Here is a 13,730-nt window from a genome sequence, read left to right on the forward strand (position 1 = left end):
CTTCTCCCTCCCTCTCTCTCTCTCTCCCTCTGTCTAAGCATACGAATTAATGGCAATGGCATGCTTTTTTGTTTCTCCGTACGTACTGCAGTGTGCTGCCGTTTTATATATGTGTGTGCGCGCGTTAAGGGGAATGTTCTTGGATGATGCATGCCATTTTTTTTATATATTATTATCGACTATTTAGCACCCAAAAAATAAAAAAAAAAATTTCAAGAAGAACTAGGATGTAGGGTTGGGTTTGTGCGTGCCTGTCGCCAAAATGGCAGCAGCTGCAGCGGCTCAGTAGGGAACGGGATGATGCCATCCATGGCAGACCAACATGAAACCCACACCCTGTTGGACCAACAAGAAGCTTTTTTTGTCCTTGCCGATGAAAGAATTCCCAAACCCTAGCTCTCCCTCTTAAATTTTCCACGATTAAGCAACCACGTCGATATTATTTGCTTCGTATAGTTATTTGGACTCCGGTCTCGTTCCGTTTTCGAGAGCTCCTCGTGGCCCTCCCCCGAATTTAACAGTCCTTTGATCCCCTCTTGGGTCGTCAAATTCTAACAATGAGGATACTATAGTGGGGTTCACTGCTGTTTTGGCGGCTACGGTTCCTTTCATGTCATGTATATTTTGCTTTCTGCACATACAATAGCAAATTTTCATTTTTCCTTTTATTCGAGTTCGGGTGTTTCGTTTTATGTTTTTATTTTCCATTTTTACTTGGTACGGTAAGAAATCAACACACTTATATTACAAAATTAATTATATTTCATGGTTAAATTGTTTGAATTGTCCTTTTTTATGATTTTCTACTCTCTCTGTTTTTTTTTTCCTTTGATAAATTTATTCTTTTCTACTTGTGGAAATTGATGTTTGCAGCTTTATGTGTTGGAGGAAATTTGAGGGCTTTTAGTCGGGAATATCGATACGGGATATTCCCAAATAATCAATCGAGATGGTTTTTAATCAAATTAGTCATTGTCTGAAATTGCAAGCTAGCTAGAAAGCTAGCACGATGATGATAAAGGAGTAGGCTTTCTACCTCTCTCTCTCTGTGAGTGATTTGTGATGGGTTGATGTGGTTAGCTCTGACTATAAGGCTTAAATGGTAATTCAAACATTCACGCTTTCTTGAAATATCGCTGTTGGTCCGTGTCAGATCCCACGAATAAAAATATAATGAGATTCTCGATCTCATGAACTCATACTCTTAGATTGTGGATTATCAATGTCGTCTTTGTCCGATGGTCGCCGCAGATTTCACTCCCGGCGTGCAAGGTCATAACTAGTTCATTAGTTAATTAATTAATTAATTAATGTGTCAATGATCAATGATTAAGATCGTCTTTTAATTACGCGGCACATCAAAAACCTCAAAAGTAAGCCACGAGAACCGCAATAATTAATGGAACTGAACGGACGGACGGGATCTATCGGTTCTTCGGCCCCACGAAATCTACAAATGGGCTCCCATAGGTTTCTTGGACAATATGTTATTATTTCTTTCTTCCTTTGTTGTAAGCTGTAATCAATTATTGTTACTTGATATTTAAAAATTCAGCGAGTCAAATTAATATATGTTTAGGTCCGATCGGCGTATAAAGGAGGTAAAATTCCTCTACTCGTGATTTTTTTCTTAATTCTAAATTAAATTTGGAACTTTATTTAGAAAAAAATGATATCAAATTACTTAAACCAATCCATAATAATTGTATTAAGGGTTAATGGCCCAAAAAATCACCAACTTTTCACTTTTTTTCAAATCTAGCATTAATTTTTTAAAATAATAGATAAAATCATAAAATAAACTTCCATTCTCATAAATCGTCAATTATTCCATCAACTTTAAAGAATTTTGCTGATGCATACGTGGCACTAACGGTGGTCCCATTAACTATTTAAATATTATTAAATTCATTAAAATTTAAAAAAAAAAATTAGAAAGAATTTTAAAAAGGTAACGGCACAGCCCCTCAAAACCACCGCCACTGGCCCCTGCATATTCTTTCCGCCGGTGCTCGACTGCTGCCACACTCCCATCCCCACCTCTCGCCGACCCGGTTCCCGTTTCAGCTCAGCCGCCATTTCTCTGCTGACACATTAGTAAATGCCCGACAACGGTTGGCATGCAAGGCAGCTGAGGTTTCCGTGGCGGGGAACGAGCCTTCGTCATCTTCTTCATCTTCACCACGGGGCGACAACAGTAGCCCCGGCTCCAGCGAGAACTGGGTCCCGGTGGTGCCCTTGTCCACCCTTCCCAGGGGGAGAGGCTTGTGATTATATAGGACGGAGATGATGCTGCAACTGTGGTACAAGGACTAGAACAGGTCTCCTGCAGAGAGCGCTAACAGTGAAGGTTTGATCAATGCCAATCACCATTCTCCCTCATATACAGTTATATGCTTCCCACTCCATCACCAGCCAATCAAGCCATCACCTCCACCGCTCAAAAGCTTGTGACTTTAGCTCATAGCCGACCTGGGTCGGCTCGATGCCGATCGTTTGTTGCCGGGTCTTGATTTGATTCTATGGCGGTTACTCTCTGTCACGAAGGAGGAATTAGATTCCGGGGTTCTTTCATGCGATCATATTAGGTTCTGAATTCGGGGTTCTTTCCGATTGGCAATGTGAGAGTGTTCAATTCGGGATATTTCTTGGTGTGTTTTGAGCTGATTTCCGATGGAGTTTTGGTATGGGGAGGTGGGGCAGTTGTAATGGAGGGGAAGCTACAGTGGACAGAAGAAGGGCGATGAGGAAGATGAGGGAGAACAGACGTGCGTGGCCCCCAGCTTTAGCCTTTTAAAATTTTTTAACAAATTCAATATTATTTAAATAGTTTATGGGCCCACCATAGTGACATGTGTGCACCCACATCAGCAAAACCCATTAAAGTTGACAGATTGTTAGACATGGGAACGAAAGCTTAGTTAATAATTTTTACCTGTCATTTAAAAAAATTTATGTTAAATTTGAGAAAAAGTAGGAAGTTTGTGATTTTTTGGTGCTATTAACCCTCGTATTAATCACGTGGTTTACCAAAAAAAACCCATTTGGACGTTGCTTTAGAAACTAATTATTTATTAAGTAGCAAATTAGTCTCCTCTTTGAAATCAGAAAGCATTGGCTCACAACCGTTCGTACCGAATTTCTCCAACAAAATAATAGATCAAAAAGGAGACTTCAACGTCAAAAGAGAGGGTTGCATCGTGGCACATGTTCACGCCTATTAATATAGAAGTTGCAGGTTCGATATTTAATAAGACTATTCGGACACATTTATTAGTTATTTATGATTTCTCTTTTATTGTATTAGACCTTGAACATTCTTTATAATCTAAAAGAAAAATGAGACTTCATCAGACCTTCTCATCATGCTCGCTCAATTTTCTCGTCATTGCTAATTGCACATTGTCCACGAGGTTTACGAAACTATCCCGGATCACTGTAAGGTTAGGAGTTCTGCTCGGATTTCATCTATGGCTCAGCACTCGCTACATACTTTGCAGTATATACCGGTAGGTGAGTATCTTAATCATAGTACGACTATCCATTTTATATATCCATGGCGTTATATAGTGTCACAAGCCAATGGTTGGTAATACTACATCATATATACAACTGTATATTACCTAAGAAACTTTGATCCTTAAGAATTTTACCCTTATCCCTAGCTAATCTACGCAGACCATACAGCAACGCGGGATGCTTAGTATGTGGCAGAAGCCCAAGAAATTAGCGAACAGAGGACACGATCGATGCAAGATGACCTCTGCAACATCTCGAAAGAGTATATAGGATCAAGCAAGACAAAGTCGAAACAAGACGGGAGCCTATGCATCTGTAGCTACATATCCAGGCTTGGCAATTCGCGAGTCAATCTGCGCAAAAATGGTGTTCCCACAGTTGTAAGCATGATGACTGACGAGAGGACCTTATCTTAGTAGAGTTTGAAATTCACTAAAAACATCTCAAAGTCAAAATCGAAGATATTCGAACAGAACTAGTCCTAAACGATAGGCTTGGGACTCATGTTTAGCCAAAAAAAACAGTGGCATCAAGTAGCATCACAGGCCAATGATCGATAAAACTGCATTAAATACACAACCATTGCTTAAGAAAAACTTTATACTTCTTTTCTTGTTTTAGATTGAGTCCGAGAAATCAACAAAACAAAATCACAGGCGCCGCCCTCTATAACATCTTTAAAGAGTGAAGGATCAACCACGATCCGGTCGAACATGACCAATTATTGTTTTGATTTGCTGGCTAATCTGCACAATTATTCTTGTTTCTTTCCCCGTAACTATAACGAGGAGGGGGCCGGCAGATTCCATGACCAAATTATTTATTATATCTATCATATAATATAAATGATTTTAGCTTATTTATTTATTTTTTTCTAAATTTGATGTGATTGATCGATCTATCAAAGCTTGAGGAAGTGTTAATGATAATTTTCCGGATAATTTAAGAAAATGGCCGGGGAGAAGAAATTAATGAATAATAATGGGAGATGACGGGGAAGAAAAGGACGGGGGACCGTCGGGGAGGGTGGGGGCCGAAAGGACAACCTGGGGAGGTGGGGGGCGGGGTCGTCTTGGCGGGGATGACCGACGCCCTGTGCCCCTGTGCGCCGACATGTTCCCACTGCTGACGTCATTTCATATGGGAAAATGAGAAAATATAACAAGAAGTTAATCAACCGTAACCTTATTATTAGCAAATAGTAGTCTGATTAAACGGTGATTATTAGACAACCTTTTACATCAAATTTCAATTCAACACACAAATTAGCTTCATGATTAGCACTGTTGTCGCTGCACGAGGGTCCAATCACATTTCGTCCAACGTTAGTTGGGGGTATATGCGTGTGCTTTGGCACTCTTGGCATCCCCTCTCACATCAGATGGGACGTGTCTATGTGAAAGATAGGAGTTTTTTCAGGTCTCCCCAAGGAAACTTTCAAGCCTCTTGAAAGCCATTGAATTTTACTTCTCATGGTAAGGCTCATATGGCAAAAGGATGATATGATGGAATACGAGCAGCAGGGATGGATGTAGGATTTTGATTAGGGAGCGAGTTCTTAGGTGGTCGAATAAGAACGTAAATATTCAAAGTTAAAGAGGATGAATATAGGTATTTTTATATATATAAAAAAATTGAAGTATAATGTCAAAATTTTAGAGATGCGAGGGCGACCCTCGAGTAAGGCCACTCAAACAATGGGTAAGGCCCCAAAGGATCTAAGAGCAATTAGGTGCCATATTTAATAATTTTATATAATGACATATATTTTTACATGATAAATCAAGGTTTTAAATTTTAATTTTTTTCAATTTAATTACTAATAAATCTCAGTCTTCCTAAGTTGTATTACTCACTCAATTACATTCTATAATCAGTTCCCTACTATCTCCATTTTTTTATGAATGAGAAAATATTAAATGATTCTTATTGAAGATGTCGAGGAAAAATCAATAAATACACGTCATACAAAACCATTCATTATAATGCTTGTCCTTTCTAACGACTTTTTCTTCTCAGTATATAATATTTTTATAAAGCAAGTATTGCATTTTTCACTCTTTCTTAAAAGAGAAAAAAATTGTTCCATTATTTGTTGAAAATAAGACAATAAGATTCAGTTGAAGCACCTCCGTGAAGTGATCTTCTTGCATTTACAACATATTTAAAATATAATTAAAAATACTGGAGAATAAAAATTTAAAGTTAAATATTAACTTATAGAATTTCATTAAATAATTAATAAGCCTCCGATTAAAGTTTCGCTTAGACCACCAATTTCTTTGGGCAAGCCCTGCCCCCACGGTCCATCTCTGCCCTTTCGGTCCATCTCTGACGAGTAAACAACGATGCAGGTCTAAAATAACACAATTTTACCTTGGCCTGATCATGGGATAGGCTTGCCCTGGTCCAGACCACATTCATCGGTGGCTGATTGGTCAGGCCGGGCACTCTGGTGGCTACCCAGCCACTGTGCTGCATGCGTTGTAATTCAAGTTCTTAATGGGCCAAACCTAAGATGGGCCAATCTTCGATATACTAAACGATAACAAGTACCGATCGTAAATGTTTTAAGCATCGACAAGGTCCAGAGTCAAGGATTTCTCATGTCTTGGAAGGATCAATGCACGGCCGGCGTACCATCCAGAAGATGTCCGTACACGTTTAATTTCCTCAGGCTGAAGTTTTCTCGAGTTATTTTCCGATCATTTTCTAGGTATGCAGCCAAAAGTTCGATGATGCATAATGTATATTTATTGGTCCGACCATATGTTACCCGCCATAACTGTTTGTACCTGCTATCGGACTAAGTCGGGCTTATACCATGTAACTGCAATACAAGCAAAGCCTTAGCAATCAATTACTTCCATCATTTAAAAGCTCTCTGAAAAATTATACTAAGCCCAACCAGTTTCTTGGGTCATCAAAGCCGATCGATGCAGCCACTACATTCACCTGTGAATGCCGAGAATTGATGGCTGTAATCGGTCGTCGATAAAGACCACATCCATAATGGGAAAACCCGAGTCTAAGGACATCGATCATATTGCTAAGTCCAATCCAAAGGTCAATCTTAAATCCACCGGGTAACAGCTAATCTTTTTTTTTTTCCTACTCAGTTCGAGCAGATCATCTATATTAGTTCTAGTGCATTCATGAGAGCAAATTCCATTACGCGTGATTGAGCATATTAGCCAATACCAATTACCAGGGCATGTTCTTTTGGACGACCAGAATTAAACAAAGATGATATCTATTAAAGATAAGATCTAAAAACATAATTATAATTATCAAGATAGGTTAGTTCAAGCAGTTTCACACAAGGCTATTCGCGGGTCAGGTAGGGGCGAGTTCTTCAAAAAAAATTTGGGTAAACAACATGTTCAGATTAAGAATCTCAAAATCCATCCCCAAGAACTAACCCAAATTCAAGGGAAAAACCGACTCTTAATAGGTCGGGTTTTCTCGGGTCTGTTCTCGGTTAATTCAAACACAATTAGATACTTCTATACACACACACACACAAACATATTAAGGAAGAAAATTAGCTTGGGATGGTAATTTCAAAACCCAAACGCACCCTAGTTCCACTCCTCTTGTTTGCACAGCCCTAGTTCCACATTGGCCCTAGAATTTGGCCCGTATTCGCTCAGGTTTTTGGGTTGCACTAGTTTTTTGCGCGGCCCTAGTTCCACACCTCTTCTTTTAAGTAAAGTGAAAGGAAGGAGAATCATGATTGGGAGAGATTTAACCCTTAATCGGCTAATTCATGTAGAACTGGAATTAGTCGAGATTATTGGACTTCTAAATATCACATGATGCCGACAAACAAAAAAAAAAACATATTTAAAATTTTATTGGATATATATAAAAGAGTCATCCATAACAACAGAATTATTATTTTGTTGGTGTGCAGAAAAAATCCACAACAACATAATTCAGTTCGAGAAAATTAAGGTTTGTGACAACAAGGAAATCTTGCTAAAACAAAATAATTATTCTGTTCAATCTGTTATACAGAATCTATCTCTTCATTCTCATCCCTAACTAATTCAAATTTTCAGATCTCGTTCCTTTCCCACATATATTCACATATGATGATATTAAACCATATATTACTACTGAATAAGCAGCTCTGTCACACAGCATTCTGAAGGAAGAATTAATTGTCGAGTAAACAGTTTCGTTTGAAGTCCTGACACCACATTGACGGTCTGCGTGGTTCCGGTTCTTCCGAAAAAATTTCCTAATCCTGGTAAATCACGTCCCTCACATATTACTATCGTTTAAAGAATAGAAGAGTATTTGAAATAAGATTGTATAGCTATCAGTTTGATCAATAATTATATATTTGAATTTCCCGTTCTTATTTAGATATTAGTATCTGCATCGTTCGATATTTATTAGCCAGATTTAGTTTCAGGTTTGTAGCTTCTTCATAACTTCATAGCCTCTCTTTTTCTTCTGTGTCTTCATTACCTCACAGCCACAATCATGGGAAGTATACTCTTCAGCAATGACAGGCAATGGCAGGGAGGTCCCGAGATTGTGCTCGAAGGCAGAGAGAAGTACTTGAAGACCGAAGACCCGAAGCACTCACAGGGAGGTCCCGAGATCGTGCCGGAAGACAAACAGAAGTACCCGAAGACCAAAGTTCCAAAGCGCTCGCAAGGAGGTCCTGAGATTGTGCTTGAAGACAGAGAGAAGTACCCGAAGACTGAAGTCCGGAAGCCCTCCAAAGGAGGGTTCGAGATGTACCAAAGGACCAAAGTCCCGCAGCACTCTAAAGGTCTCTGCATCGTGCAATCTATACTACAAGCCGTAGTGATCGCGGCAACTGCAGTGGCTCTGTATGTTTTGGTGACTAGCAAGCAGGAAGCCGTGATTATGGGCTTGGTCTTTGAGGCCAAGTACAGCTACTCACCAGCCTTCAAGTAAAAAAATTCTTTCTTTCTGCATATGTTTGGCAAATCATAATTAAAATAATTTTTTAAAAATTATCTTTTTGAAGTAAAACAATGATAACTCGTCTGTGTCGATTCACATGTTGCAGGTTCTTGGCGGGTGCGGACGCTGTTGTATGTGGTTTCTCTGCATTGTCATTGATAATCTCCTGCGTTGCCGGGTCACATTCGAAATCCTGCAGTCATTTCGTCCTTTTTCTGCATGACTTGGTGAGAATATTTTCATTTTGTCCCCCAAAATTATTAGATCATATGTTCATTGCACATTGATGCAAAGATTTCAACGGGGCCTTGGACAGGCTATATTTCATGGAGCAGTTAAAGCAATCCTGGCATCGATATCGGGAATGTTATATGCTTATCTGAGATAAATGTCGAAACTTACTGGTTCGTGAATCTGATGATTTTTGTGCATTCATTACGAGCTTATTGTTCTCAACAAGTCGCAGGGATGGACAGTATCACTGCTCTGTTTGCTTCATTGCTGTAAAATGTAATTGCAAAAAAAGTTCGTGTCCCTTAATTCTTCTCCAGAAACTTGTTTAGATCGATTCTCAACATGTGCATAATGCCTTCTTCCTCCGTGCAAACGACTTCGAAATTCTTCGGTTTTCTTCTCGATATCTCCAATCAGTGAAACTCGTAATATATGATCTGCAGGTCATGACGATGCTGATGATCTCAGCGTTCTCAGCAGCAATACGTGAAGGCGCCATTGCTAAGTATGGTGCGGAGCACATGGGGTGGACGGCCCTCTGCAATAGAGTCCCTGAGTTTTGCAACAGAGTCACGATCTCAGCTGGGTTGTCCGCTTTCTCCTGCGTTGCTTACTTTTTACTTACAATCATGTCTGCTAGACGGTTAATGTTCTCTTCTTCCAACTAAATCTTATGTAAAGAACTAGTAACTCGGGTAAGTACATCACTCGGGGAATAGGATGAACCTTGCTCACTAGGTTAGTTGCATATTGAACTTTTCGAAAGTGACGATCGGGATTATGTATATCTTTTGCGGCACTCCTGATCTTACTCGTTTTTTCTGATGAAATCTCGTGCATTAGGAGGACTTTGTCTTATTTTGGTTTGTCTATTTCGCCTGTGAGTCCATGAACATGTGACTTATTGGACGTGAGATCTACATTATGATCGGAAACAAGAATGGACGAAGAAACTTGTCTATTTCGTAGTCATACATTATGTTGTCCTTAATCTCGTGCGTTAACACAAAAACGCCATATGATATGATGCAGAACAAAAGTAGAACGATTGCTGTATTGAATTATCCGATCCCCTTGTTTCTGTATTCATTGTTGCCGCACTGATCTGCACGGGATAGTAATCACATAAATCTGAAAAGAAAATATACAATTGGGCGTGTTGGTAATCATAAAAATAGTTCAAGCTGTTGCCGTATGGATCTTTACAGTTCAATTACGTCTTCTTGATCCTTGAGGTGCTCCTTCAGTGTCTGGCTTTCAATTTCCCATTTTTCCTGGTCCCATGCTGGGTCGATTTCAGGCAGCTGGTAGTCATCGGGTCTTAATGATAATGGAAACTCAGGCAAGTCAGGCAGCGTTTGGAGAGCCCTGCATTGCCAGAAAATCATTAGTATTTCCTTTCGAGGCTCAATATTTGATGCATATAGAGCTTCAATTTGATGTCGGAATGATCTTACTTTTCTTGTTCTAAGAGGTACCCGTACATCTGAGACTTCCTCGATGCAACTTCCGGGATCTTTTGATTTAGGTACTTCATTACACCCCAGTATGGGGGTATCCTATTGAAGAAAACCCAGGAAAAAAATCAATCTGAAAGCACAGTTGCAGTGTCAAAATAGAGATAATAGAAGATAAGGCTCATCTTTAGCGATGATTCTAGCATGGACGAGGTCTACAATTTCCTTTAAACCGGATCAAGCACAAACTACTATAGTCTCGATCCAGGAGAGATCTCTATGGACCAGGGGCCGAATCAACCTCTGTCATGAAGCAGACTTTATTAGGATCTAACCTGGAGACTGGATCAGCGAGGCAAAAGCTAAGGCAAGCTTTCTTGCTTTCTGCGAGAAGTCCTTCAGCGGCAGCAAAACAACATACTGCGCTTACGCTATCCGATGGATTGTTTCCCTTGTCAGTAATCAGTCCGTGATAGTAGTAAGCAGCGGCCTAGTTGATTACAAAACCAAAAGATTGGTCAATATATAGGATTCCTAGTAGAGAGATAGTGACACAACTTGAACATCTACTTCAAAAGGCTCGTGTTAACAAATAGAGAACCTTCGCTTCGAGGTACTTCCACTTGATGAACCAGAGGTGCTTCTTCCCATACCCGTGGCTCCGGTCACATCGGGTCAAGCAGCAATGAGCCTGACTATAGTAGCTCAGCTGCTCGCAAGCTAACCTCCTCTTCACTGACAAGCTCGCCTTTTGGCTTTCCACGGCCAATCCAAGTTGAATTTCCGTCCCCTGGATTGCTCAAAGACGATAAGAAATTGATATACGGGTGACTATACTCAAATCTTCCCTGAAGATCGGATCAATGAAAACTTATTGAGGTGACTGATATTGTTCTATACCTGACCTAGTGCTTGGATTAATATGGCTTCCAGTACGCCTTCCTGCAAATCTTTCGGTAGCTTTTTCCTATCAGTCCAGAAGATTTGTTAGCTCGCACAAAAATTACAGAGAATTTAGAAGAAAATAATTCGAGTTTATTGTTGTTATGTACTTTGTTTCAGGCGGTATGTGAGTTAGAATCTCACGGATGCAAAATTCTAGGTACCCCGATGCCTTCAGTAGTAAATCGACAGCGTCCCTCTTGGAATCTGATTACATAGAAACCATGCATTCAGCTCAGAAGGAACATAATCAAATTAGCACCCAAGTTCGAGGCTAGGGAATCCTATTGCACCTGAGGATACAGTCCTGACATCGGAATTTCCAGATTGGTCCTCCGGAATCATTAGCGTGTTAGCCTCCAGTAAAGTGACCATGGCCATCATGTGAACCACAGAGAGCAATTCGAACCGTGAGTTCGATACAGAAGTTTCCTGTTTCAGCAAATTGACCCGAAAGCAAACCTTAATAGGGTAATCAATCTTACAGATGAAATGCCAACTCCGTACCGTGTACGTACTGTTAGATCTTACGTACCTGGTGTCTGGTAAGACTTCTCCACTTGAACTCAACCGATTCCTTGAGGGCATGCTCTGCAAATTATCACGGACACCTTTTGATTTAGAGAAGAATTAATTTAAGAAAAAGAAAAATCAGATGCTTAAGTGCAAATATTAAATCGTAACCTTTCTCGGTCAGGCCTATTAGGATCGGCAAGTACTCCTCTAGGACTCGGTGCAGTTCCGAAGTTGCAGATCCATCTGAATTACAACAGAAGTAATCCTTGTTATTGATTTCCCGTTTTTACTTAGTTCACTAAAAGCTGCACAAAAAATCTCAAAACTGGAATTCCGAGTTTTTGGTTTCCAAAAGTGAAAAGGAGGGAACGATTGAATGTATGCTTTGTAGCATCACGTTTCATGATCACGTTGTCCTGTAACATGCAAATCTAATGGAGGACTCAATACCGGAAATAAGACCTCGGGACAACCAAACAAGACAGCGGAAAGAGTTTCTTCACAATCAGTTGATTACCAGTGTCCTCGGCGACTAAGGTAATCTGGTTCCTGAGGGCTGACAACTTATCAAGAAGATCTTTAGGTAACAGGCCTTTCAGTGGTCTATGAAGGTCGGACTTAACCGGAGCCTGCATTGATGGGACGAAGACCGAGATTTCCGGGATGTTGGCCTTCTTCTTTCCGATGGAAACGACGCACCCCATGATCTCTCCTACACAAAGAATCGAGTATCAAATTGGATCCTTTAATAGTTTCATTGGATTGGGAGGTCAGAAGAGCAGAGTAAGGAGGTAAGTCAGCGGAAATGGAGTAAATGACAGAACATGAAGCAGCAGAATAATTAAAAAAAAAAAAAATTGAAATGAAAGGCAGACAGTTGAAGAAGTGTGGCTTACTGAAGGAGACAGAGAGGAGGGAAGGACAGGACAGGGGACAGTTGGGAAGCTTCTGGGGTTGATTCTTGATTGATTGTAAGTATGGAGGATTGATGAATGACGATGGTGATGATGATATGAATGATCTGCAATCAGCTGCCTAGCTGCATCTCTGCTCAGAGAGTCAGAAAGGCCAGAGACAGAGACAGTGACAGAGAGGTCGATGTGCACAGAGATCAAGACAGGGGACCTCACATGGCGAAATCGTAGGGGACGCAGAAAGAAATGGGAGTGCGTGCATTTCTTAAAAAGTGACAATTATTAACCCTTTGTTTATGTCGATATAATTTTTAGGACGTCGCGTTCTTTGTTTAATGTGTGTGTGTATGTGTGTGAACGGGGACTTGAAGGAAGTATTAGTTAGTAAGTGAGTGTAACTCGGCAGGGACCACTCGCGGCGATCCGCCGTCCCCTTGGTTACCGACATTAAGAGTTATACAGATTAATCCGATTATAGTTATCAGGTATAACCCGATGACTTATTTTGGCTGACACTTAAAAGGCATCCGGTTGGTGTGACCTTACGCGGTACGTTTAGTAGTATAGTTGGCTGAGTACAATGGACATGTAACCGCATTCTGGAAGATGAATCCGAATAAGTACTGTTGGCTATCGCTCAGGCGGCTGGACGTGTAATTGGCAGAGTCAGTCGTGTGTACATGGTAATCCTTATGAAATATCTTTATCATAGTTTAGATGGAACTTCATATCTCGAGTGACATTAATTCGTCGTTTAAGTCCGAGTGTGGGAGTAATTACTCAGCAGCGATCATTAAACCGGTATAAGCTAGCTTAGCTCATGTTCAACGGATACATCGAAAAATGAGGTTCAGACCCAACTTTACGTGTGTAAATTATAAGTAGAGTCTACTTTACGCCATTTCAAACTTATCTTCGCTCGACTGAACCTGTTCTAACCCAAGTTTAATTAATATATGAGCCAATAGAATAAATTACTATGCGTTATGTAAGCACTACGATTAATTGATATATATGATCAAAATGGGATTTGGACAAACATCGAACCTAGCTAATTACGTTTATTCTCGTTTAGATTGATTTTCTCGGTGTAATTAATTATTTCATGTTCGTATCTCTAGATGTAACTTTGTTCTTTTAAACATTATTCCTCTGTTATGACAAAAATTACTTTTGAAACGAAATTTGTGTAATCGTTATA

At 40.0% G+C, this 13,730-nt stretch overlaps 2 protein-coding genes across 4 annotated transcripts; one reads left to right on the top strand and one right to left on the bottom strand.

Moving 5' to 3' along the window:
• Positions 1–8,013: 8,013 nt before the first annotated feature.
• Positions 8,014–9,368, top strand: LOC116214528 (CASP-like protein 1F1). The gene is made up of 3 exons (XM_031549924.1): positions 8,014–8,453; positions 8,573–8,693; positions 9,144–9,368. The coding sequence occupies exons 1-3, from the start codon at positions 8,014–8,016 to the stop codon at positions 9,366–9,368; spliced, it is 786 nt and encodes a 261-aa protein (XP_031405784.1).
• A 356-nt stretch (positions 9,369–9,724) lies between these two features.
• On the bottom strand, positions 9,725–12,783 carry LOC116212917. Of its 3 annotated transcripts, XM_031547666.1 has the most exons (12): positions 12,512–12,783; positions 12,133–12,327; positions 11,784–11,858; positions 11,635–11,690; positions 11,393–11,531; positions 11,210–11,306; positions 11,058–11,124; positions 10,759–10,947; positions 10,493–10,647; positions 10,158–10,259; positions 9,907–10,068; positions 9,725–9,805 (listed from the first exon to the last, which is right to left on the bottom strand). In XM_031547666.1, exons 2-12 carry the CDS (start codon positions 12,317–12,319, stop codon positions 9,787–9,789), a joined length of 1,248 nt encoding a protein of 415 aa, XP_031403526.1. In that variant the 5' UTR covers positions 12,320–12,327; positions 12,512–12,783; the 3' UTR covers positions 9,725–9,786. The 3 variants fall into 3 exon arrangements, with proteins under 3 accessions (XP_031403526.1, XP_031403529.1, XP_031403528.1); XM_031547669.1 differs by having other exon boundaries at positions 9,725–10,068; positions 12,512–12,782; XM_031547668.1 differs by lacking the exon at positions 12,512–12,783 and having other exon boundaries at positions 12,133–12,459.
• Positions 12,784–13,730: the final 947 nt, after the last annotated feature.

Source organism: Punica granatum, chromosome 7, assembly GCF_007655135.1.
Source record: "Punica granatum isolate Tunisia-2019 chromosome 7, ASM765513v2, whole genome shotgun sequence".
In the NCBI taxonomy this organism is placed as follows: domain Eukaryota; kingdom Viridiplantae; phylum Streptophyta; class Magnoliopsida; order Myrtales; family Lythraceae; genus Punica; species Punica granatum.

What these genes read in the sequence shown, in the direction of transcription:
- LOC116214528 (XM_031549924.1), top strand. Translation starts at nt 8,014, where the DNA reads ATGGGAAGTATACTCTTCAGCAATGACAGGCAATGGCAGGGAGGTCCC. An exon ending in AGCTACTCACCAGCCTTCAA is followed by an intron (nt 8,454 to 8,572) that starts GTAAAAAAATTC and finishes CACATGTTGCAG; the next exon opens with GTTCTTGGCGGGTGCGGACG. An exon ending in TCCTTTTTCTGCATGACTTG is followed by an intron (nt 8,694 to 9,143) that starts GTGAGAATATTT and finishes TATGATCTGCAG; the next exon opens with GTCATGACGATGCTGATGAT.
- LOC116212917 (XM_031547666.1), bottom strand. Translation starts at nt 12,319, where the DNA reads ATGGGGTGCGTCGTTTCCATCGGAAAGAAGAAGGCCAACATCCCGGAA. An exon ending in AATAGGCCTGACCGAGAAAG is followed by an intron (nt 11,691 to 11,783) that starts GTTACGATTTAA and finishes GATAATTTGCAG; the next exon opens with AGCATGCCCTCAAGGAATCG. An exon ending in TAATCCAAGCACTAGGTCAG is followed by an intron (nt 10,948 to 11,057) that starts GTATAGAACAAT and finishes TGAGCAATCCAG; the next exon opens with GGGACGGAAATTCAACTTGG.